Here is a 25,398-nt window from a genome sequence, read left to right as displayed (position 1 = left end):
TAATACATAAAACCAATGGGATATTTTATTATACCTTCTTATTTAAAAAGAATAACATGTTAGTATACTTATGATAAAGTTAATTGTTTACATTAATTATCTGTATTCAAAGAATCTTGGCAGATCTGAAGGCTTTCCCATACTGCTTACATTCATAGAGTTTCTCCCAAGTGTGAACCCTTCCATGCCGTTGAAGGTGCGAGGCACATCTGAAGGCTTTCCCACATTGCTTACATTCATAGGGTTTCACTCCAGTGTAAGTCCTTTCATGATATCGAACGGAACTAGAATACACTCATAGGGTTTCTCTCCCGTGTGAGTCCTTTCATGACATTGAAAAGAAGTAAAAGGAATGAAGGCTTTCCCACACTGCTTATACATTGATAGGGTTTCTCCCCAGTGTGAGTCCTTTCATGATATTGAAAAAAACTGGAAAATGTGAAAGTTTTGCCACATTGCTTGCATTCATAGCGCTTCCTTCCAGTGTGAGTCTATTCATGTCCATAAAAGGAACCAGGCTAGCTGAATGCTTTCCCACAATCCTTACATTGATATGGCTTCTCTCCCATATGAGTCCTTGCGTGTATATGCAAGGAAGAAAAATAATTGAATGCTTTTCCACATTCCTTACATTCATAGTGTTTCTCTCCAATGTGTGTTCTTGCATGTATTTGAAGAATCTTGGCAGATGTGAATCCATTCCCACAATGCTTACATTCATAGGGCTTCTCTCCTCTGTGCTTCCTTTCATGTATTTGAAAAGAAGAGAATTTACAGAATGCTTTTTCGCATTCCTTACATTCATAGGGTTTCTCTCCAGTGTGAGTCCTTTCATGCATCTGAAGGTTTGAGGCAGATCTGAAGGCTTTCCCACATTGCTTACACTCATAGGGTTTCTCTCCAGTGTGAGTCCTACCATGCTTTCGAAGGTTTGAGGCACAACTGAAGGCTTTCCCACATTGCTTACACTCATAGGGTTTCTCTCCAGTGTGAGTCCTTTCATGCATTCGAAGGTGTGAGGCAGATCTGAAGGCTTTCCCACATTGCTTACACTCATAGGGCTTCTCTCCAGTGTGAGTCCTTTCATGATATCGAAGGGAATTGCAACATCTGAAGGCTTTACCACATTGGTTGCATTCATAGGGTTTCTCTCCAGTGTGAGTTTTTTCATGTGTTTGAAATGACTTGGCAGAATAAAAGCCTTTCTCACATATACTACATTTATAAGGTCTTTCTCCAGAGGGCATTCTTATGTGTTTTTCTGTCCTTTCATGAATTTGAAGGTGCTTCACATATCTGAAGGCTTTCCCACATTCCTTACATTCATAGGGTTTCTCTCCAGTATGAGTCCTACCATGCACTCGAAGGTGTGAGGTAGATCTGAAGGCTTTCCCACATTCCTTACATTCATAGGGTTTCTCTCCAGTGTGAGTCCCACCGTGCACTCGAAGCTGTGAGGCAGATCTGAAGGCTTTCCCACACTGCTTACACTCATAGGGTTTCTCTCCAGTGTGAATCCTTTCATGATATCGAAAGGAACTGGAAAGATTGAAGGCTTTACCACATTGCTTGCATTTATAGCGTTTCTCTCCAGTGTGAGTTTTTTCATGTGTTTGAAATGACTTGGCAGAATAAAAGCCTTTCCCACATATCTTACATTTATAAGGTCTTTCTCCAGAGTTCATTCTTATGTGTGTTTGAAAACTTGTAAGATAGGATAAGCCTTCCCCATATTGCTTACATTCATACGGTTTTTTCCCAGAGTGGGTCCTTTCATGTCTACGAAGAGAACTGGTATATGCAAATGCTTTTCCACATTCTTTGCATTGATAAGGCTTCTCTCCCATGTGACTTCTTTCATGTCTGTGATAGGAACTAGAACTATGAAATGCTTTATCACATTTGCTACATTCATAGGGCTTCTCCCCAGTGTGAGTTCTTTCATGTATTTGAAGGGTAGCAGAATAAGTAAAGGATTTACCACATTGTTTACATTCATATGGTTTCTCTCCAGTGTGAGTTCTTTCATGGATAAGATATAAACTGAAAGAATGGAAGGCTTTCCCACAAAATTTACATTTATAAGTTCCATCCCCACTGTGCATTACCATGTGTCTTCGAACGCTTGAATGGAAAATAAAGGTTTTTCCACAGACTTTACAAGCATAGGGTTTCTCTCCAGTGTGATCCCTTTCTTGTGTTCTAATGGAGGGGCGATACCTGAAGGCTTTCTTATTTTTAGGTTGTTGACACTTATATGGCTTTGGTCCATATTCCTGATACTCACATGCCTTGTGTCCAGTGTCACCTCTGATGTTCATATTAAAAGACGAGTTACCTATGCCAACTTCTGCACACACAAAGCTGTCACATGATTTTACTTCAGGAGAAGCTTTCTTCTCCTGGAAGTTCAGTCTGTCATCTAGAACCTGGGTAAAAGTTTCTCCACGATGACTGTCTTCTTTAATTTCATTGACTTTCTCTTCTATGAGACTCCTGTAAAACATGAGAAGCACATCATGAAGGATTTGTTTACAAGTACTTCTATATTAATCAACAAGTATTGCACTTGCATTTTTAACACTGTCCATCAAAGTGTAGGCTTTCTGCCCTGTCTGAATCGTTTGAAGGTGACTGGACATGTTCTACAAGATGACCCAGCCATACCTTTTGTTTAAAAAAATATTCATAAGGGGCTTCTTAATAGTATTCCCATGTAAACTATTTTACAATTACTAAATACTGTATGTCATTTTTCTTTTGAGTCCAGTTCTTGTCCTGTTGCCCATGCTGGAGTACAGTGATATCATCATAGCTTACTGCAGCCTTTAACTCCTGAAGTCTCGAGTGATCCTCCTGCCTTCGCCTCCTGAGTAGCTGGGACTACCGATGCATACATACGACAATGCCCAGCTAATTTTTTGCTGTTGTTGATATGTGGTCTCGTTATGTTGCACAGGCTGTTCTTGAACTGATGGCCTCAAGCTATCCTCCTATCTCCACTTCTCAAAGGATTGGGATTACAGGAGTGAGCCCTCAGCCTCAGTCACGTTTAAATATATGTTTTTTGAGAAAATATTCTAAGAAGAAATGAATTTGATGCTGGATTTAGTTCTTTGTTTTACTTCTCTTCAACATATTCTCATATTCTAAGATTGTGCAGAGAGACACTGCTTTCTCTTGGAAATGCAAATTACCTGAAGCTTCTTCTGGGGTTTTGGTACTCATATTCAATGTTCTGGTCACTCCATTTTTTTCCTAAAATACAGACACAGAAAAATAGTCCTGAAGCAGTATAAAATTGTGAAAAAATTATTAGATTCTGTGCCCATGATTTACTGCAGCCATGCCTCATTTATTCATCAAAGTATTTCCTGTCTATGTTCAAAATCACTCAACAGCATTCATGAGCTAGAAACACTGGTTTGCTAATGCACTGAGGGAAGGAACATTGTCATCCTTACCTATAGAGGTCAGGTTCCTGAAAGTTTCCAGCATCACTTCCCTGAAGAGATTCTTCTGGGAAATATCCAGCAATGTCCACTCTTCCTGGGTGAAGTTCACAGCCACATCCTCAAAGGCCACTGGGTCCTGAAACATCTCACATGTGTAGAGGAAGATGGGTGAGAGTGACAGCACTGGAGGCCTAGACTCTATTCCCAAGAAGTTCTCAGGATGCTGTGGACTCCAAACATTTATTCCCTGCTTCGGTTATCAGATCCCTTTCTCTCCACCTATACTTACTTTCTTCCATAAAGCAATTTATTTATTTATTTATTTTTTGAGACAGAGTTTCGCTCTTGTTGCCCAGGCTGGCGTACAATGGCGTGATATTGGCTCACCACCGGGGTTCAAGCGATTCTCCTGCCTCAGCCTCCCGAGTAGCTGGGATTATAGGCATGTACCACCACACGTGAGTGACCTTTACCCTTTCCCTCTTGTAGTGTGAGTGTTGTCTTGTCTCGAAAGAAAAATGGGTCAGACACAAAGTAAGCCCACCCCACTAGGAACTATGTTATAAAAAATTTCAAAAAGGGATTTAAGGGAGACTATGGAGTTACTATAACACCAGGAAAACTTAGAACTTTGTGTGAGACAGACTGGCCAGCATTAGAGGTGGGTTGGCCATCAGAAGGAAGCCTGGATAGGTCCCTTATTTCAAAGGTATGGCACAAGATTACCTGTAAGCCAGGGTATCCAGACAAGTTCCTGTACACAGACACTTAGTTACAGCTGGTTTTAGACCCCCCACAGTGGTTGAGAGGACAGGCAGCAGCAGTGTTAGTGGCAAAGGGACAGATAGCCAATGAGGGATCTCTCCCCACCCGCCAAGGGAAGTCAGCTCCTAAAGTTCTATCTGACCCAATGTCAGAGGACCCATGGCAGGAAATGGCACAGCAATGCCCCCCGTCCTTACCTAGAAGAGAGACTCCCCACTCCTGAGCCCACAGCACCTGTGCCTCCTCTGGACAGATACACCCCTAGACCACCCAGAGCAGACAAGAGAGAATGTGAAGCTGTGGGAGAAACCCCTCCCTTGGCAGCTCATTTACGATCTAAGACTGGAAAGACAAGTGCCCCCAGTTAAAGAAGAAACAAAATGGCTCCAAGCCAGAGGTCTCAGGCAAGGACGAAAGGGCCTTGTTTAATCTGGCAGAAGGGCTACTGGATTAAGGGGGACCGGGCTCAGGTGCCCCTAACGAGCCCATGGTCAGGATGACAGTCAGGGACAAGGACATTGAGTTTCTTGTCGATACTGGTGCTGAATATTCAGTAGCAACCACCCCAGTCACCCCCTTATCCAAAAAGACTATTGATATAATCGAAGCCACAGGAGTCTCAGCAAAACAAGCTTTCTGCTTGCCCTGGACTTGTACTATAGGGGTACATGAAGTAATTCACCAGTTCTTGTACATGCCCGACTTCTCCTTGCCCTTGCTGGGAAGGGACTTGCTTAGCAAGCTGAGAGCCACCATCTCTCTTACAAAGCACAGCTCTTTTACAGCTAAAGTTACCCGGAAAGGGAGTCATCATGGCCCTTACTGTCCCCCAGGAGGAGGAATGAAGACTTTTCTTAACCGAGCCAGGTCAAGAGATAAGACCAGCTCTGGCTAAGTGGTGGTCAAAGGTGTGGGCAGAAGACAACCCTCCAGGGCTGGCAGTCAACCAAACCCCCGTACCTACAGAAGTTAAGCCTGGGGCCCAGCCGGTCAGGCAAAAACAGTACCCGGTTCCCTAGAGAAGCTCTTGAAGGAATCCAGGTCCACCTCAAGCACCTGAGAGCCTTTGGAATTATAGTCCTTTGCCAGTCTCCATGGAACACTACCCTCCTGCCTGTTCCCAAGCCAGGGACCAAGAACTACAGGCCAGTACAGGACTTGCGCTTGGTCAATCAAGCTCAGAAAGAAAGCAGGTCATCTGCAGCCTATTGCAACCTAAAACCAGAAGGCAGGTGAGAGAATTCTTAGGAGCAGTAGGGTTCTGCAGACTGTGGATCCCAAACTTTGCAGTACTGGCCAAACCTCTATATGGGGTCACAAAGAGGGGTGCTGGGAACCTTTTGAATGGGAATCCCAACAACAGTGAGCCTTTCATGAGTTAAAGGAAAAACTTATGTCAGTCCCAGCCCTGGGGCTACCTAATCTGACAAAGCCTTTTACACTGTGTCAGAAAAAGAAAAAAATGGCAGTTGGAGTTCTAACCCAGACTGTGGGGCCCTGGCCAAGGCCAGTGGCCTACCTTGTACCCACTTATTCTAAAGAAGAAAAGGACTTTCTCCAGGCAGAGGGAGGACAGGTGATGGAAGAAGGATGGATCTGGTTACTGGATGGGAGAGTAGCTGTGCCACAGCTGCTGGGAGCCACAGTCATACTGGCTGTGCATAAAACCACCCATCTAGGCCAGGAGTCACTTCAAAAGTTGTTAAGCCGGTACTTCTACATCTCACATTTATCAGCCCTTGCTGAAACAGTGGCACAGCGATGTATTACCTGCCAACAACACAATGCAAGGCAGGGTCCAACCGTCCCTGCCAGCATACAAGCTTATGGAGCAGCCCCCTTTGAAGATCTGCAGGTAGACTTCACAGAAATGCCAAAATGTGAAGATAACAAGTATTTACTAGTTCTTGTGTGTACATACTCTGGGTGGGTGGAAGCTTATCCAACGCGAACTGAGAAAGCTGGTGAAGTAACCCGTGTGCTTCTTCAAGATCTTATTTCTAGGTTTGAACTGCCCTTACGAATTGGCTCAGATAACAGGCCGGCGTTTGTGGCTGACTTGGTACAGAAGACAGCAAAGGTATTGGGGATCACATGGATACTGCATGCTGCCTACCAACCTCAGAGTTCCGGAAAGGTGGAGTGGATGAATTGGACTATCAAAAATAGTTTAGGGAAAGTGTGTCAAGAAACAGGATTAAAGTGTGTACAAGCTCTCCCTGTGGTATTATTTAAGATTAAATTTACCCCTTCTAGAAAAACAGGATATTCCCCTTATGAAATATTATATCATAGCCCTCCTCCCATACTATGGGGACTTCCAGGCACTCCCTGAGAATTAGGTGAAATTAAGTTACAGCGACAGCTACAGGCCTTACGAAAAATTACATGAACAATCTCAGCCTGGGTAAACGAGTAACGCCCCATTAGCTTATTCTCCCCAGTTCACCCTTTCTCCCCAGGTAATAGAGTGTGGATCAAGGACTGGAATGTAGCCCCCTTGTGCCCATGGTGGAAGGGACCACAGACCACTCACACCACCGTGAAGGTAGAGGGAATCCCGGCCTGGATCCACCACCGTCGTGTAAAACCTGCAGCTCCTGGGAGGCAGGACCAAGCCTGGAAAACCCCTGCAAAGTGACTCTGAAAAAGACGACAAGCCCTGCTCCTGTCACACCTGGAGGCTGACTGGTCTATGTGCGGCCAAAGCATGAGGAAACTCATCATGGGACTTATACTCCTTAAAATTTGGACTTGTAGAATAAGGACTTCAACTGATTTTCCCCACATGGAAGATTGTTCCCAGTGTATTCATCAGGTTACTGAGATAGGGCAACAAGTTAAAACAATCTTTCTGTTTTCTAGTTATTATGAATGCCTAGGAACTTTAAAAGGAACTTGCCTGTATAACACCACTCAGTACAAAGTGTGTAACCCAGGAAATGCCCGACCTGATGTGTACCATAACCCATCTGAGCCTCCCATGATCACAGTCTTTGAAATAAGATTAAAAAACTAGTTCTTTTCTAGGTAATAGAAGTAAAAAAAATAGCTAAAACAGAAAAAAAAGAAATCCCCATTTACATGCTCAACTGGATCATATGGTTACAAGCTATCTTAGAAATAATCACTACTAAAACTGGCAGAGCTTTAACTGTTTTAGCCTGGTAAGAAACCCAGATGAAAAATGCTATCTATCAAAATAGACTGGCCCTAGACTACTTGCTAGCAGCTAAAGGAGGGGTCTATGGAAAATTTAACCTAACCAATTGCTGTCTGCATATAAATAATCAAGGGCAAGTAGTCAAAAACATAGTTAAGGACATAACAAAGTTGGCACATGTGCCTGTACAGCTTTGGCATGGGTTTAATCCTAAATCTGTATTTGGAAAATGGTTTCCAGCACTAGGAGGATTTAAAACACTTATAATAGAAATAATAATAATAATAGAAACCTGCTTGTTACTCCCCTGCTTGCTACCTGTGTTCCTTCAAATAATGAGAAGCTTTGTCACTACCTTGGTCCACCAAAATGTTTCAGCACAAGTGTATTACATTAACCACTATTGATCTGTCTTGCAGGAAGACCTAGGTAGTAAGGATGAAAGTGAGAACTCCCATTAATAAGTGAGATTCTCAAAGGGGGGAATAAGGAAGGAGACCACCTCTCTTATTGTCTCATACCTCAGAACAAGAAAGAGGAAGCAAAAGTTAAAGGAAGGCAGAAATGAGATCAATAGTCAGACAGCCCGGTGCCACACCCCAGGCGTGGTAGTTAAAAATCAACTCCTGACCTAACCACTTGTATTATCTATAGATTCCAGACATTGTATGAGAAAGCACTGTGAAAGTCTTTCTGTTCTGCTCTGTCCTGTTACCGATGCATGCAGCCCCAATTACACACCCCATCCTTGTTTAATTGATCACGATCCTTTCATGTGGATCCCCGTGTAAGCCTTTAAAAGGGGCAGGAATTTCTCTCTCTCTGGCAGCTCAGTTTTTAAGACGCAAGTCTGCTAACGCTCCTGGCCGAATAAAGCCACTTCCTTCTCTAACCCAGTGTCTGAGAGGTTTTGTCTGCGGCTTGTCCTGCTACAAATCCAGGGAGAAAAACGAGCTGCCTGGGCTGTCCCTAATGTCTCTTTGGACTGTGGGTCTGTAGCACCTGTCATAACAGAGTACTATGAATTAATATGCAGAAAAAAGTTAACATTAGCAGTCCTGAGGCTGTGTTTCCTTGAAAATGCCTGTTCCCAAAGTGTAATCTTTGATGACATTGTTAGAGAAGGCAGATAGCTAGCCAAGAGCAGGAGGGGAAGTCCAGGGGAAAGCCCACACCCCCAGGGACCACCCAAAACAGGCATGCTAGATATAAGCAGAGAGGAGGGGAAACACCTAAGTAGAAAGAAACATCCATTATGATGCCCAGGAATCATTCACTTCGCAGTTATCCTGTCAGAATGCAGCTAGATAGATGCTGGTAAGAAGGGCAAAGGAAAGGGGACATTCTTAAGCAAAACCTGGCACCCTAAGTACACAAGAGGCCAAACGAGAAACTCCTAAGAGATACCAGGGTGTAATAAGCACAGATTCAACTACTATACAACCTTCCTGGGGTGGCAGTAATGAGCAATGCAGCCACCCACATATCCACTGACGGCTGAATGGATAAACGAAATGTGGTAAGTATATACATACTGAGAGGTGACAGCATGCTGGCAGTCCTCACAGCCCTCGCTCGCTCTCGGTGCCTCCCCTGCCTGGGCTCCCACTTTGGCGGCACTTGAGGAGCCCTTCAGCCCACTGCTGCACTGTGGGAGCCCCTTTCTGGGCTGACCAAGGCGGGAGCCGGCTCCCTCAGCTTGCAGGGAGGGGTGGAGGGAGAGGCGCGAGCAGGAACTGGGGCTGCGTGCGGCGCTTGTGGGCCAGCTGGAGTTCTGGGTGGGCGTGGGCTTGGCGGCCCCGCACTCGGAGCAGCCGGCCGACCCTGCTGGCCCTGGGCAATGAGGGGCTTAGCACCTGGGCCAGTGGCTGCAGAGGGTGTACTGGGTCCCCCAGCAGTGCCAGCCCATCGGCGCTGCGCTCAATTTCTCACCCGGCCTTAGCTGCCTTCCCGCGGGGCAGGGCTCGGGACCTGCAGCCCATCATGCCTGAGTCTCCCACCTCCTCCATGGGCTCCTGTGCGGCCCGAGCCTCCCCGATGAGCGCCGCCCCCTGCTCCACGGCGCCCAGTCCCATCAACCACCCAAGGGCTGAGGAGTGCGGGCACATGGCGCGGGACTGGCAGGCAGCTCCACCTGCAGCCCTGGTGCGGGATCCACTGGGTGAAGCCAGCTGGGCTCCTGAGTCTGGTGGGGACGTGGAGAACCTTTATGTCTAGCCCAGGGATTGTAAATGCACCAATCGGCACTCTGTATCTAGCTTAAGGTTTGTAAACACACCAATCAGCACCCTGTGTCTAGCTCAGGGTTTGTGAATGCACCAATCGACACTCTGTATCTAGCTACTCTGGTGAGGCCTTGGAGAACCTTTATGTCTAGCTCAGGGATTGTAAATACACCAATCGGCACTCTGTATCTAGCTCAAGGTTTGTAAATACACCAATCAGCACCCTGTGTCTAGCTCAGGGTTTGTGAATGCACCAATCGACACTCTGTATCTAGCTATTCTGGTGGGGCCTTGGAGAACCTTTATGTCGACACTCTGTATCTAGCTAATCTGGGGGGGACGTGGAGAACCTTTGTGTCCAGCTCAGGGATTGTAAACGCACCAATCAGCGCCCTGTCAAAACAGACCAATCAGCAGGATGTGGGTGGGGCCAGATAAGAGAATAAAAGCAGGCTGCCTGAGCCAGCAGTGGCAACCCGCTCGGGTCCCCTTCCACACTGTGGAAGCTTTGTTCTTTTGCTCTTTGCAATAAATCTTGCTAGTGCTCACTCTTTGGGTCCACGCTGCTTTTATGAGCTGTAACACTCACTGCAAAGGTCTGCAGCTTCGCTCCTGAAGCCAGCGAGATCACGAGCCCACCAGGAGGAACGAAGAACTCCAGACGCGCTGCCTTAAGAGCTGTTAACACTCACCACGAAGGTCTGCAGCTTCACTCCTGAGCCAGCGAGACCACGAACCCACCAGAAGGAAGAAACTCCGAACACATCCAAACATCAGAAGGAACAAACTCCAGACACGCCACCTTAAGAGCTGTAACACTCACCGCAAGGGTTCACGGCTTCATTCTTGAAGTCAGTGACACCAAGAACCCACCAATTCCAGACACAATACATTGAAATATTATTTATACTTAGAAAATAACATCTTGGCCGGGCACTGTGGCTCATGCCTATAAGCCCAGCACTTTTGGAGGCTGAGGCAGGTCGATCACCTGAGGTTGGAGTTGGAGACCAGTCTGACCAACATGGAGAAACCTTGTCTCTACTAAAAATACAAAATTAGCCAGGTGTGGTGGCACATGCCTGTAATCCCAGCTACTCAGGAGGCTGAGACAGGAGAATTGCTTGAACCTGAAAGGCAGAGGCTGCGGTGAGCCGAGGTTGTGCCACTGAACTCCAGCCTGCTGTCTCGAAAAAAAAAAAAAAAAGAAAACGTCTTGTTACATACTACAACATGCATGAAACCTCAGGATAATTGCAATAAGCAAAATACAATAGAATTTATCTTACAGAACTTATGTAGATTTGTCAAACTATCTCAAGTGTACGTGTAAAATTCCTTAAGCTGATAAGTTTTAAGTTTTGTTTTCCAATAAGTAATGATAATAAATCATGGTAGCAGCCAGGTGTGGTGACTCATGCCTATAATTCCAGTACTTTAGGAGGCCAAGGCAGGTGCAATTATGGAGGTCAGCAGTTTGAGACCTGCCTGGCCAACGTGGTGGAACTCCATCTCTACTAAAAATACAAAAATTAGCCAGGTGCAACAGCATGGTACTGGTACCAAAACAGAGATATAGACCAATGGAACAGAACAGAGGCCTCAGAAATAATACCATACATATACAACCATCTGATCTTTGACAAACCTGACAAAAACAACAAATGGGGAAACGATTCCCTATTTAATAAATGGTGCTGGGAAAACTGGCTAGCCGTATGTAGAAAGCTGAAACTGGATCCCTTCCTTACGCCTTATACAAAAATTAATTCAAGATGGATTAAAGACTTAAATGTTAGACCTAAAACCATAAAAACCCTAGAAGAAAACCTAGGCAATACCATTCAGGACATAGGCATGGGCAAAGACTTCATGACTAAAACACCAAAAGCAATGGCAACAAAAGCCAAAATTGACAAATGGGATCTAATTAAACTAAAGAGCTTCTGCACAGCAAAAGAAACTACCATCAGAATGAACAGGCAACCTATAGAATGGGAGAAAATTTTTACAATCTACCCATCTGACAAAGGGCTAATATCCAGAATCTACAAAGAACTTAAACAAATTTACAAGAAAAAATCAAACAACCCCATCAAAAAGTGGGCAAAGGATATGAACAGACATTTCTCAAAAGAAGACATTTATGCAGCCAACAGACACATGAAAAAATGCTCATCATCACTGGCCATCAGAGAAATGCAAATCAAAACCACAATGAGATACCATCTCACACCAGTTAGAATGGCAATCATTAAAAAGTCAGGAAACAACAGGTGCTGGAGAGGATGTGGAGAAACAGGAACACTTTTACACTGTTGGTGGGACTGTAAACTAGTTCAACCATTGTGGAAGACAGTGTGGTGATTCCTCAAGGATCTAGAACTAGAAATACCATTTGATCCAGCCATCCCACTACTGGGTATATACCCAAAGGATTATAAATCATGCTGCTATAAAGACACATGCACATGTATGTTTATTGCGGCACCATTCACAATAGCAAAGACTTGGAACCAACCCAGATGTCATAGGCTAGATTAAGAAAATGTGGCACATATACACATGGAATACTATGCAGCCACAAAAAAGGATGAGTTCATGTCCTTCGTAGGGACATGGATGAAGCTGGAAACCATTATTCTGAGCAAACTATCTCAAGGACAGAAAACCAAACACCGCGTATTCTCACTCATAGGAGAGAACTGAACAATGAGAACACTTGGACCCAGGGAGGGGAACATCACACACCGGGGCCTGTCATGGGGTGGGGGGAAGGGAGAGGGATAGCATAAGGAGATATACCTAATGGAAATAACGAGTTAATGGGTGCAGCACACCAACATGTCACATGTATACATGTGTGACAAACCTGCACATTGTGCACATGTACCCTAGAACTTAAAATATAATATTTAAAAAAAAATCAGCCAGGTGTGGTGGTGTGTACCTGTAGTCCCTGTTACTTGGGAGGCTGAGGCAGGAGAATCATTTGAACCTGGGAGATGGAGGTTGCAGTGAGCCAAGATCGTGCCACTGCACTCCAGCCTGGATGACAGAGTGAGACTCCGTCTCCAAACGAACAAAAAACGACAAGAATGAATAAATAGAGGCAGAAAAGGCATCTGACAAGCCTTAGCCCATTTATGAGTAGTGTTCCATTTTTGGAATGCTAAGCATGTGGGAGTTATTTATATCCTACTGTTCAAGGTTATTGCCAAAGTCTGATTTTTCACACATCTGCAATTCAAAAAATTGCAATCTCCAGCATAAATGGGTTAATATCTCCTCATGATTAAAAACACTCAATGAACTATACAAGAGAAGATTCCATAAGATGACAGAGAGGCACAAGGAATGTAGAAAAATCTATAGGCCAGGTGTGGTGGCTCACACTTGTAATCCCAGCACTTTGGGAGGCTGAGGCAGGCAGATCACGAGGTCAGGAGATCGAGACCATCCTGGCTAACATGGTGAAACCCCGTCTGTACTAAAAATACAAAAAATTAGCCAAGCGTGGTGGTAGGCACCTGTAGTCTCAGTTACTCGGGAGGCTGAGGCAGGAGAATGGCTTGAACCTGGGAGGTGGAGGTTGCAGTGAGCCAAGATGGCGCCACTGCACTCCAGCCTGGGTGACAGAGCGAGACTCTGTCTCAAAAAAAAAAAAAAAAAAAAAAAGAAAAGAAAAAAAGAAAAATCTACTATAAAGACATGTATTAAAAATTCAAAACCAGAGGCCAAGGCAGACAGGTCATTTGAGCCCAGCAGTTCGAGACCAGCCTGGGCAACATAGGGAGACCCCGTCTCTGTAATAAAATAAATAAATAATTAGACATGGTGGCATACAACAAATGGTACTGAAACACCTGGATTAGCAAAGGCAAAGAAATGAATTAGATACAGAACTTCACCTTTTACAAAACTACCTCCTAATGAATCATTTACTTAAATGGAAAATGCAAAACTCACAACTTCTAGAACGTAACACTTGTGAAAACCATGACAACCTTGGATTTGGCAATAAGGTTTCACACACAACACAAAAAGCATGATCTGTGAATGAGAAAATCGATAAATTGGACTTCAAAGTAAAACTGTCAGTACTGGGACCAAAACAGATATATAGACCAATGGAACGTAACAGAGGCCTCAGAAATAACACCACACATATACAACCATCTGATCTTTGACAAACCTGACAAAAACAACAAATGGGGAAACGATTCCCTATTTAATAAATGGTGCTGGGAAAACTGGCTAGCCATATGTAGAAAGCTGAAACTGGATCCCTTCCTTACACCTTACACAAAAATTAATTCAAGATGGATTAAAGACTTAAATGTTAGACCTAAAACCATAAAAACCCTAGAAGAAAACCTAGGCAATACCATTCAGGACATAGGCATGGGCAAGGACTTCATGACTAAAACACCAAAAGCAATGGCAACAGAAGCCAAAATTGACAAATGGGATCTAATTAAACTAAAGAGCTTCTGCACAGCAAAAGAAACTACCATCAAAGTGAACAGGCAACCTATAGAATGAGAGAAAATTTTTGCAATCTACCCATCCAACAAACGACTAATATCCAGAATCTACAAGGAACTCAAACAAACTTACAAGAAAAAAACAAACAACCCCATCAAAAAGTGGGCAAAGGACATGAACAGACATTTCTCAAAAGAAGACATCTATGCCGCCAACAGACACATGAAAAAATGCTCATCAACACTGGTCATCAGAGAAATGCAAATCAAAACCACAATGAGATACCATCTCACGCCAGTTAGAATGGCAATCATTAAAAAGTCAGGAAACAACATGTGCTGGAGAGGATGTGGAGAAACAGGAACACTTTTACACTGTTGGTGGGACTGTAAACTAGTTCAACCATTGTGGAAGACAGTGTGGCGATTCCTCAAGGATCTAGAACTAGAAATACCATTTGACCCAGCAATCCCACTACTGGGTATATACCCTAAGGATTATAAATTATGCTACTATAAAGCAATATTCACTATTCACAATAGCAAAGACTTGGAACCAACCCAAATGTCCACCAATGATAGACTGGATTAAGAAAATGTGGCACATATATGCCATGGAATACTACGCAGCCATAAAAAAGGATGAGTTCATGTCCTTTGCAGGGACATGGATGAAATTGGAAATCATCATACTCAGCAGACTATCACAAGAACAGAAAACCAAACACCGCATATTCTCACTCATAGGTGGGAACTGAACAATGAGACCACTCGGACACAGGGCAGGGAACATCACACACCGGGGCCTGTCAGGGGGTGGAGGGCTAGGAGAAGGATAGCCTTAGGAGAAATACCGAATGTAAATGACAAGTTGATGGGTGCAACAAACCAACACGGCACATGTTATACCTATGTATCAAACCTGCACGTTGTGCACATGTACCCTAGAACTTAAAGTATAATTTAAAAACAAAACAAACAAAGTAAAACTGTCTGTTTTGGAAATGACTTTGTTAACAGAATAAAAAGACAGGTGACAGACTGGGACAAAATATTTGCAGAACGCCTATCTGGTGATGGACTGGTATCCAAAAGGTATGAAGAAGTCCTAAAATTCTATAAGAAAAAAACCAACCAATCAAAAAAGAAGCAAAAAGCCAGGCACGGTGGCTCATGCCTATAATCCCAGCACTTTGGGAGGCTGAGGTGGGTGGATCATCGAGGTCAGGAGTTCGAGATCAGCCTAACATGGTGAAACCCAGTCTCAACTAAAAATACAAAAATTAGTTGGGCCTGGTGGTGTAAGCCTATAATCCCACCTACTCTGGAGGCTGAGGCAGATGAATCACTTGAACCTGGGAGGCAGATGTTGCAGTGAGCCGAGATTACACCACTGCACTCCAGACTGGGCAACAGAGCCAGACACAGTCTCAAAAAAAAAAAAAACAAGATCTTTCCAAGTATACCTCCCCACAAAGACTGTAATTTTTTTTTTTTTTTTTTTTTTGAGACGGAGTCTCGCTCTGTCGCCCAGGCTGGAGTGCAGTGGTGCGATCTCGGCCCACTGCAAGCTCCGCCTCCCGGGTTCATGCCATTCTCCTGCCTCAGCCTCCCAGTAGCTGGGACTATAGGCACCCGCCACCATGCCTGGCTAATTTTTTCTATTTTCAGTAGAGACGGGGTTTCACAGTGTTAGCCGGGATGGTCTTGATCTGACCTCCTGATCCGCCTGCCTTGGCCTCCCAAAGTGCTGGGATTACAGGCGTGAGCCACCGCACCTGGCCAAAGACTGTAATTATGGCAAACATATGACAGGATGCTCTACATCACGTGTCATTAAAGAGCGAAATGAAAACAGACCAGGCGCAGTGGCTCACGCCTGTAATCCAGCACATTGGGAAGCCAAGGCAGGTGGATGACCTGAGGTCAGGAGTTTGAGACCTGCCTGGCCAACATGGTAAAACCTCATCTCTACTAATAATACAAAAATTGGTCAGGAGAGGCAGCACACGCCTGTAATCCCAGACACTCCGGAGGCTGAGTCAGGAGAATCGTTTGAACCTGGGAGGCAGAGGCTGCAGTGAGCTGAGATTGCGCCATTGCACTCCAGCCTGGGAAACAAAAGCGAAACTGCATCTCCAAACAAACAAACAAACAAACAAACAAAGAAAAAAAGAAAAAAAAGAAAACAATGAGGCAGCAGCAAATACCTGGTGCAGTAGCTAAAATCCAAAACACTGACACTTCCTAATGCCAATGACAGTGAACACTCATTCACTATCGATGTGAATGGAAAATTCTACAGCCAATTTGGAAGACAGTCTGCGGAGGTCTGAAGAAAATAAGCATGGTCTTACTGATTCAGTAGTCTCAATCCTACAATACTGACCCAAATGAACTGAAAACTGATGTCCACACAAAAGTCCTCCCACAGACGTTTTTAGCAGCCTTACTCATAACTGCCAAAAACTAGACTCAAACAAGGTGAGTCTTTTTTTTAAAAAAAATAGATGACGTCTCACACTGTATCTACCAGGCTGTTCTCTAACTCCTGGCCTCAAGCAATCTTCTCACCTCCGTCTCCCATGTAGCTGGGAATTTAGGGATGAGGCATCACACCAGGCTCAAGATGAGCCTTTCAGTAGGTGAATAAAGAAACTATGGTAACACCCATCCAACGTAATGTTACTCAGTGATGAAAGAAAATGAGTGGCCGGACATGATGGCTCACAAGTGGAATCCCAGCACTTTGGGAAGCTGAGGTGGGAGGATCACCTGAGCTGGGGTGTTTGAGACCCTGTCTCTAACAAAACAAAAACAAATTTTTTTTTTTTTTCTGAGATGGAGTCTTGCTCCGTCGCCCAGGCTAGAGTGCAGTGGCGCGATCTCAGCTCACTGCAAGCTCCGCCTCCTGGGTTCACACCATTCAAAAACAAATTTTTTTTTAGATAAATAAATAAAAATAAAAAATACATGAGTTGTCAAGCAACAAAGGTATCGAGAGACCTTCAATGCATATTTTTACATCGAGGAAGCAAGTCTGAAATGGCCACTTACAGCATCATTCCAAGTATTTAATATTCTGGAAAATGCAAAACCGAGGCAGGAACATTATCATTTGTTGCCAGGGATAAATAGGGGTGGCAGAAGAGGGAGGGGAGAGCTATGATTAGGAAGAGCACAGGGGATTTTGAGGCCTGTGACACGCTTCTGTATAAGACTGTGATGGTGGATACATGACACACGTAGTTGTCTTAAACCACAGAACAAAAAGAGTGAAGTTTCACGTAAAAGATGGACTTTAGGTAATAATAATATTGGCTTCTTCAATTTTCATTGTGTTCACATGTAATATATTCTTGCATCAATTATAGGATACACTACACACAGTCAATATGGTTTCCTTGGTTTAAAACATTTTTTTTTTTTTAAACAGGGCCTTGCTATGTTGCCTAGGCTGGCCTCCAACTCCTGAGTCCAAGCTGTCCTCCCATTTCAGCCTCTCTAAGTGGTAGAATTACAGGTATGAGGCACAGCACCTGGCCAGTCAAGATGTTTAAAATAGGGGGAACTATGAGCTTGGAAGAAAAATGAGGGAACTCTGGATTATCTGCTCAATGTTTTGGGTAAACAACCACTGTTCTAAATAATAAAATCAACTAAATAAGAAAGTGAATTAACTATCATTCCATGTAAGGTTCATAACTGAGTTTAAATAAAATCCAATATAAAATATCACATATTGGCCGGGTGCAGTGGCTCACGCCTGTAATCCCAGCACTTCGGGAGGCTGAGGCAGGCAGATCACGAGGTCAGGATATTGAGACCATCCTGGCTAACACGGTGAAACCCCGTCTCTACTAAAAATACAAAAAATTAGCCGGACGGGGTGGCGGGTGCCTGTAGTCCCAGCTACTTGGGAGGCTGAGACAGGAGAATGGCGTGAACCCGGGAGGCGGAGCTTGCAGTGAGCCGAGATCACGCCACTGCACTCCAGCCTGGGCGACAAGGCAAGACTCTGTCTCAAAAAAAAAAAAAAAAAAAATTCACATATTGGTTTGCATAAACAACATGCAAAAATAAAATACACTGATGTGGATGGGTACCCAGGTTGGGGAAGTATAAAGAAAAGTAAGGCAGTTATCATTCACAGTACTGACTCCATCAATATTTGGATTCATTGTGCAACTCTTTTATGTATTTTGTGCATATGTAATACTTTTAGTTAGTTTCTAGAATGCACACTCTATACAGAAATAAATCTCAGTGAATTTTAATTATCAGCTACAACAGTATAGCATATTGAAACTAATTTTTTTGTGTCTTTTCTTTTTTCTTGAAACAGGGTCTCGTTCTGTTACCCAGGCTGGAGTGTAGTGGTGCAATCATAGCTCACTGCAGCCTTGAACTCCTAGGCTCAACAGATCCTTCCACCTCAGTCTCCTGAGTAGCTGGGTCTACAGGCGCACATCACCATGACCAGGTAAGTTTTTGTATAGACAAGGTTTGCCATGTTGCCCAGGCTGGACTAATTTATTTTCTTTCTTTTTTTTTTTTTTGAGACAAAGTTTCACTCTTGTTGCCTGGGCTGAAGTGCAATGGCACGATCTTGGGATCTTGGCTCACTGCAACCTCCACCTCCCAGGTTCAAGCGATTCTCCTGCCTCAGCCTCCTGAGTAGCTGAGATTACAGGCCTCTGCCACCAAGCCTGGCTAATTTTGTGTTTTTAGTAGAGATGGGGTTTCTCCATGCTCGTCAGGGTGATCTTGAACTCCTGAACTCAGGCTATCTGCATGCATTGACCTCCTAAAGTGTTGGGATTATAGGCGCAAGCCACCGTGCCTGGCCACTAATTTTAAAACTAATTTTCTTGAAGTCCAAAAAAGTCTCAAGAAGGATAAAAAATGATTATTATGCAAAAAGTTTATACTGAAAAACATCAGTATAAAATGCAATAAATGGAAAAATGCCATGTGTCCTTAAAAGGAGATTAAGTATCACTATGATGTAACCTCTCTGAAATATGCCTACAGTTATATTTTATGAAATTTACAATGCAGTTTGTTTCCCTCACTCAAATTAAGAAAAAGGTACTTCTAAAAACTGAAATAGAAGACAATGACTAAAAATAGACAAGATCCTCTATAGAATATTGTTGGGAGGTGTTATGGCATGAATATTTGCATCAATCCAAAAAAATCATACATTAATAACCTACCCCCAATATAGTATTAGAAGTTGACATCTCTGGGAAGTAATTAGGATTAGATGAGAGCATAGGAGTAAATCCTTTCTGAATGAGATTAGTGCTCTTATAAGAAGACACAGGAGAGCCGGCTTCCTCTCCTCTGTCATGTGAAGAAACCACAAGAAGACGATCATTTGCAAACCAGGAAGCGGGCCCTTGCTGGACACTAGATCTGCCAGCTCTCTGAAGATGGACTTCATGACCTCAAGAACTGCCAGAAATAAATGTTTATTCTTTAAGTCACCCAGTCTATGGTAATTTGATATAGCAGCCCAAGATGACTAAGATAGAGAGGCACTATCCCTACTACACACTGCAGCTTTGTACTCTCTACTAATTAAGAGAAAGTGGTATTAACAGACAGATGGAAAGATAGACCAATGGAAAACAGCAAATTGTGAGACGAGGGCATCTATGTTTTTTTTTTTTTTTTTGAGACGGAATTTTGCTCTTGTTGCCCTGGCTAGAGGGCAATGGCGCAATCTCGGCTCACTGCAATCTTCACCTCCCAGGTTCAAGTGATTCTCCTGCCTCAGCCTTCCGAGTAGCTGGGATTACAGCCATGCACCACTATGCTTGGCTAATTTTGAATTTTAATAGAGATGGAGTTTCACCATATTGGTCAGGCTGGTCTCAAACTCCTGACCTCAGGTGATATGCCAGTCTCAGCCTCCCAAAGTGCTGGTATTACAGGCGTGAGCCACCGCACCCAGTCTGGGCATCTATTTAAGGTAATGTGAAACTATGACAAACCAGGTATTGTCAGCCAATGATACAAGTGGTGAACACTTAACAGAAAAAGCAGGGACAAATGGTTATCTACAGGAGAATAATCAAGCTACTACCCATCATCTCCATATACAATAATTTAATTAATTCTAGAGTTGCCGGTTATAGTGAGTTCTTATATTGATATGTTACCTTAGCATGCATTTTGATTATGGATTTAACATTCTCATAACAGAAGAAAACTTTACTCAAACTCAACAGAGTTTCCAGTTCTACACCTCCTCCCAGTTCCTCCACGTGGTCAACTCACATATATTTGTTACACAACTGCATTCTGGTGACCACCTCCCTGTAGGACAGCTAAATACAACCTTGTTGGGGTGGCCTTTCCTTGTCTTTTGGGATATTTCTCTCTTCACAGTTGAGACAATCCAAAGGACAGGAATCATTTGTTTTTCCTCAATAGCAACATCCAATTAGCTGATTGGCCATGTGTCTCCAATTAATGGAAACTGAAGTTAGGAGAGAGAAGCTGAGCACCCACGAACTGGGTATCTAGATGAAAAGTATACCAGGCATCTCCTCCACCACTAGTCATTCAGCTGCTCTCTTGGGAGGCCCCACTCCCCTAGGCACAGATACCCACTAGACCCTCCAAGAGACATGGCAATTGTGGGGGTCTTGGGTCAGCTACAGGCAGTTCTAAAACTCAAAATCTGGAAAAGATAGGAGGGTGTACTGAAGACATATCACCCTGCAAAGTTTCCATAAAGGAACCTCATCCCAAAGACATCCTGATAAGGTGTCTGTGTCTAGGAAAGATAAAAGGAGGAGAGGCAGAAAGGATTTTTCAGGAAAATGTCTAGTGGTTATTCTCTGCTTTCCTGTCATGTTAAATGTTCAGAAACAGATTTTACTGCAAGCCCTTGAAGAGTTAGGCTGTGGTATGAGGGTGGAGGATTTGAGATCCGGCATCCCATATATTTGGAAAATATAAGGGGAAACCAGTTGCCCTGGAAAGTGTGGAAAAATTTAAATAACAAGCAATGAGACTGAACTGTGTGTAGTGTCCTAAGGTCCTACCTAAGGACCCTGAAATAGAATTTAAATACAACTCTCAGAAATTACTAATTTATAGGGAAATAAAATTCATGCTTAATCAAGCACAATTTACCTATTACCTTGGAATTACATACCTAGAAATTTTCTACCTACATAGGCTGTTTGAACAAGTAAGTCAGGCCGGGCGCAGTGGTTCACACCCGTAATCCCACCACTCTGGGAGGCCAAGGTGGGTGGATCACTTGAGGACAGGAGTTGAGACTAGCCTGGCCAGTGTGGTAAAACCCTGTCTTTACTAAAAATACAAAAATCAGCTGAGTGTGGTGGCACATGTCTGTAATCCCAACTACTTGGGAGGCTGAGGCAGGAGAATTACTTGAACCCAGGAGGCGGAGGCTGCAGTGAGCTGAGATCGCGCCTGCACTCCAGCCTGGGTGACAGAGTGAGACCCTATCTCAAAACAAACAACAAAAACAACAAAGTAATTCAAATATTTAAGCTGGTAGATCTTTAAATTATCTTGAAGCAATGTGATCATGGGGTTGAGTCACCTGACACACAGCTTTCACATAGCTAGCTGGAATCCTCCATTCCCTGATTACAGATTCGGCTTCTTTCTTACCTATAGCGTTTTGTAAAATGTTGTAAATGACTGAAGGGAAACAGGAAAGACCCTTTCCCTCTCCACTATTTTTTTTAACTTATATTAATATGATTTTTCACAAATGAGATGGGGTCTCAATATGTTGCCCAGGCTGGTCTTGAACTCTTAAGATCAAGCCATCCACCTGCCTTGGCTTCCCACAGTGCTGGGGTTACAGGTGTGAGCCATCCTGCCAGGCCCCTCTTCACTACTGATCTCTGTAGTAAGACTACAGAGACTACTTTCTCACACAAAGATTTCATGGCTATCAGATTGTCTTCAGATGGAATGTTAAATTCACTCTTTTAAATTGAAAAGGAAATAAAAACCAGCTAGAAAGAAAAGAAAACAAGCTCTGGGGGAAAAAAGTAAACCATTACAAATTAAGTTTTTAGCCAGGTGCAGTGGCTGATATCTATCTGTAATCCCAGCACTTTTGGAGGCCAAGGAAGCAGGACTGTTTGAGGCCAGGAGCCAGAGACCAGCCTGGGCAACATAACGAGACCTAACCTCTGTAAAAAAAAAAATTAGCCAGGTGTGCTGGTGGGCAATTGTAGTCTTAGCTACTCGGGAGGTGGAGGTGCTTGAGCTGGGGAGGTCAAGGCTGCAGTAAGCCATCATCGCATCACTGCTCCAGGCTGGGTCACAGAGCAAGATACTGTCTCAAAAAAAAAAAAAAAAAAAATTGTTGTATCTCATACATCAGCCTTCTATGGAAAACATAATCCTGTTACATTTATTTGCCTTTTGCCTATACAAGTGTTAGGGAAGCAGGTGCCTAGGGGAGCCAGAGTAACACCAATTTAAGTTCAGTTCCATCTTGACACTAACAAGAAACACTCCTTGTCAGTCACAACCCATGATCACAAAATGTTTCCCATGAAGAAAACAGCCTGAAGATGCCTGCAAGTATCCTTACACTCCCACAACAACAGAATGTCCTGATGTCCCAATACCTATAACAATATGTGCTTTCAAGATAATTATAGTTATGTTTTAATGCACTTGGGTGCTAAAATGTAAAGGATAGTTTTCTTTAAATCAACAGAGTAATAAATTTTGTGATGCTGTCAGCCCACATGCACACAGGCACAGGTAGTTTATTCTTTACATAGAAAAGATCCCTACATAAGAAAAACTTAAAGACAGTACGTTCCTCCACTTGCTGTATGAGGATGCCCTACTCTGAAACAGAGAAGCTTTTTCTTTTTCCTTTTCTATTTATTTATTTATTTATTTATTTAAATAGAGACAGGGTCTCGCTGTGTTGGCCAGGTTGGTCTTGACCTCTTTCCTGTTTGTTTTGGTTTTTGAGATGGGGTCTCACTCTGTTACCCACACTGGAGTGCAGTGGTACATCCTCGGCTGGGCTGCAACCTCTGCCTCCGGGGTTCAAGTGATTCTCTCACATCAGCCTCCTGAGCACCTGGGACTACAGGCGCAGGCCACCACACCCGGCTAATTTTTGCTAGTTTTGGAAGAGATGGGGTTTCACTATGTTGCCCAGGCTGGTCTCGAACTCCTGACCTCAAGTTATCCTCCCACCTTGGCCTCCCAAAGTGCTTGGATTACAGGCCTAAGCCATCATGCTGGCCCAGAGTAGCTTTCAATAAACTCTCTTCTCACTGCACTTTGTGACTCGTCTTGAATTCCTTCCTGTGTGAGATTCAAGAACTCTCCTGGGGTCTGATCAGGACCTCCTTTCCTGGTAATACAAGCAAGAACTTAACTTCCAATTTTGGAGTACTGAGTCTATTTCCCTAGAGTCTGTGTTTTTCCCAAATGGGCCACTGCTATCTTTCCGCTTGAATAAACTCTTCCAACTGAAATCTTGACCTTTCTATTATTTCGGAGTGACAAGTCCAAATAAGGCAACTGCATCTCTGCAACCAATCAAGCATTTATCTGGTTTGTCTCCTCACGTAACTTATAAAAGCCTACCCCTAAACTGGTAAACTAAAAATAAAAACATACCTCTGGCCCGGTGAGATGGCTCACATCTGTAATCCCAGCACTTTGGGAGGCTGAGGTGGGTGGATCACTTGAGGTCAGGAGTTCGAGACCAGCCTGGCCAACATGGTGAAACCCCATCTCTACTAAAAATACAAAAATTAGGAGGGCATAGTGGTGCATGCCTGCAATCCCAGCTACTCAGGAGGCTGAGGCAGGAGAATCACTTGAACCTGGAAGGTGGAGGTTGCAGTGAGCCGAGATCAGGCCATTGCACTCCAGTCTGGGCGACAGAAGGAGACTCCGTCTCAAATAAAAACAAAGTACCTTCCCAGCTAAGTGAAGTGACCGGCTCTTGGCCAACAGGACCCCCAAAAAACCCTGAAAATTGAGTGCCTCTGTATGACAGGATGGGAGGTGAGACAGTCTCCCTATACCCTCTCCCACACATTCATGTAAAAATAGATATCATCAGAATGGAAAAACAGACTGCTTGTGGCAAGAAGATACTAACTTACAAACAAAACCTAAGGCCACGCAAGGCAAAAGTAAAGTCACGCCTCAGAATTCATAAAATCTAGAGAAACAGGTCTGTTTTCTGGCTGGGATGGAATCAAGTGGCAGATAAGAGACCCCCTTCCTTCAGCATTCCTTCCTACCTCCTCCAAACTTTAGACAAAGATTCAACACTCTCAACCAGCTGCCACCTACAGAATCCCTCAACCACCTGTGCCTTCTAACCCCCCTTCCACAGGTCCCGCCCTTTCTGCCAATGGAACTTACACCTTTCAGGCACTGATTCATCATTTTCCCTGCAATTCCTGTCTCTCTGAAATGAATAAAACCAAACTGTCTTGAGCTGCCTCGGGACCACTTACTCCAGGCTGCTTGGGGTTGTGTTTCCCTCGGCCAACGGCTCTCCTATTCGGCTCTGAATAAACTTCTTTATTTTACATAGTTTGGCTTTTTCCGTTGACAAACCACAAGCCAGGACGGGGTGTTTCTCATTCGTGAATCGCTGTTTGCTCAAATGAACTCTTTAATTGTTAACGTACCTCAGTTTAATTTTTAACAGGAGAAAGTGGGGACTGGGGGCCCCACAGACCACTGCTCCTCCCACGCACGAACCCCACACCCGAGTCAGGATGCCTCCATGACCCTCCCGTTGCTTCCGCACAATCTGGGGAGACGCGGGGCTGCGGGAGCGGAACTGCCCAGAGAGGGCTCCGGGGCAGGGGCCGGGGCCGCAGTCGCCGCGCAGGGACGGGACAGGACGCCCGGGTCCTGGCTGCCGGCCCAGCCCCGTCCAGCGGCCATGGGGACCGAGGGCCGAACTGCTCAAGGAGGACTCGGTCCCAGACCCCGGAGTCGCCCACAGGGAGGCCCGGGTCCCGCCACAGCCGGTTCCCGCCTGTTCCAGGCAGCCCCTCCCCCGTCTCACGACATCTGGTCCCGCACACGCACCATTTCCCGGCTTTCAGATGTCCCGGGGTCCTCTCTACAGCTCCTGTGACTACAGCAGGGCATAGCGCAGGCGACAGAGCGACAGAAGCCTGGGTACAGGCACCAGGTCCCTCTCGGGCTGGACTGACCGGTTACCAACCGCCGCCCGCGCAGCGAGGAAGGTGAGGAAAGCGACCCCCTCCATTTCCGGATGAACTGTGGGCAGT

At 44.4% G+C, this 25,398-nt stretch overlaps 1 protein-coding gene across 3 annotated transcripts; it reads right to left on the bottom strand.

Annotated features, from left to right (window-relative positions):
• On the bottom strand, window positions 1-25,398 carry ZNF700 (zinc finger protein 700). Of its 3 annotated transcripts, none has more exons than XM_003316118.7 (4): window positions 25,193-25,398; window positions 3,465-3,591; window positions 3,198-3,258; window positions 1-2,496 (listed from the first exon to the last, which is right to left on the bottom strand). In XM_003316118.7, the coding sequence occupies exons 1-4, from the start codon at window positions 25,253-25,255 to the stop codon at window positions 519-521; spliced, it is 2,229 nt and encodes a 742-aa protein (XP_003316166.1). In that variant the 5' UTR covers window positions 25,256-25,398; the 3' UTR covers window positions 1-518. The 3 variants fall into 3 exon arrangements, with proteins under 3 accessions (XP_003316166.1, XP_054529904.1, XP_063657304.1); XM_054673929.2 differs by having other exon boundaries at window positions 24,784-25,384; XM_063801234.1 differs by lacking the exon at window positions 3,198-3,258 and having other exon boundaries at window positions 25,193-25,392.

The sequence above is a fragment of the Pan troglodytes genome, chromosome 20, assembly GCF_028858775.2.
Source record: "Pan troglodytes isolate AG18354 chromosome 20, NHGRI_mPanTro3-v2.0_pri, whole genome shotgun sequence".
In the NCBI taxonomy this organism is placed as follows: Eukaryota; Metazoa; Chordata; class Mammalia; order Primates; family Hominidae; genus Pan; species Pan troglodytes.
The sequence above is the reverse complement of the archived record's forward strand: the minus strand, read 5'-3'. Positions and strand labels throughout refer to the sequence as shown.

Excerpts from the sequence above, each read along its gene's own strand:
- ZNF700 (XM_003316118.7), bottom strand. The coding sequence starts at position 25,255 with ATGCCCTGCTGTAGTCACAGGAGCTGTAGAGAGGACCCCGGGACATCT. Across the intron at positions 3,259-3,464 it reads CAGGAACCTGACCTCTATAG|GAAAAAAATGGAGTGACCAG; the intron begins GTAAGGATGACA and ends TCTGTATTTTAG. Across the intron at positions 2,497-3,197 it reads AACCCCAGAAGAAGCTTCAG|GAGTCTCATAGAAGAGAAAG; the intron begins GTAATTTGCATT and ends CATGTTTTACAG.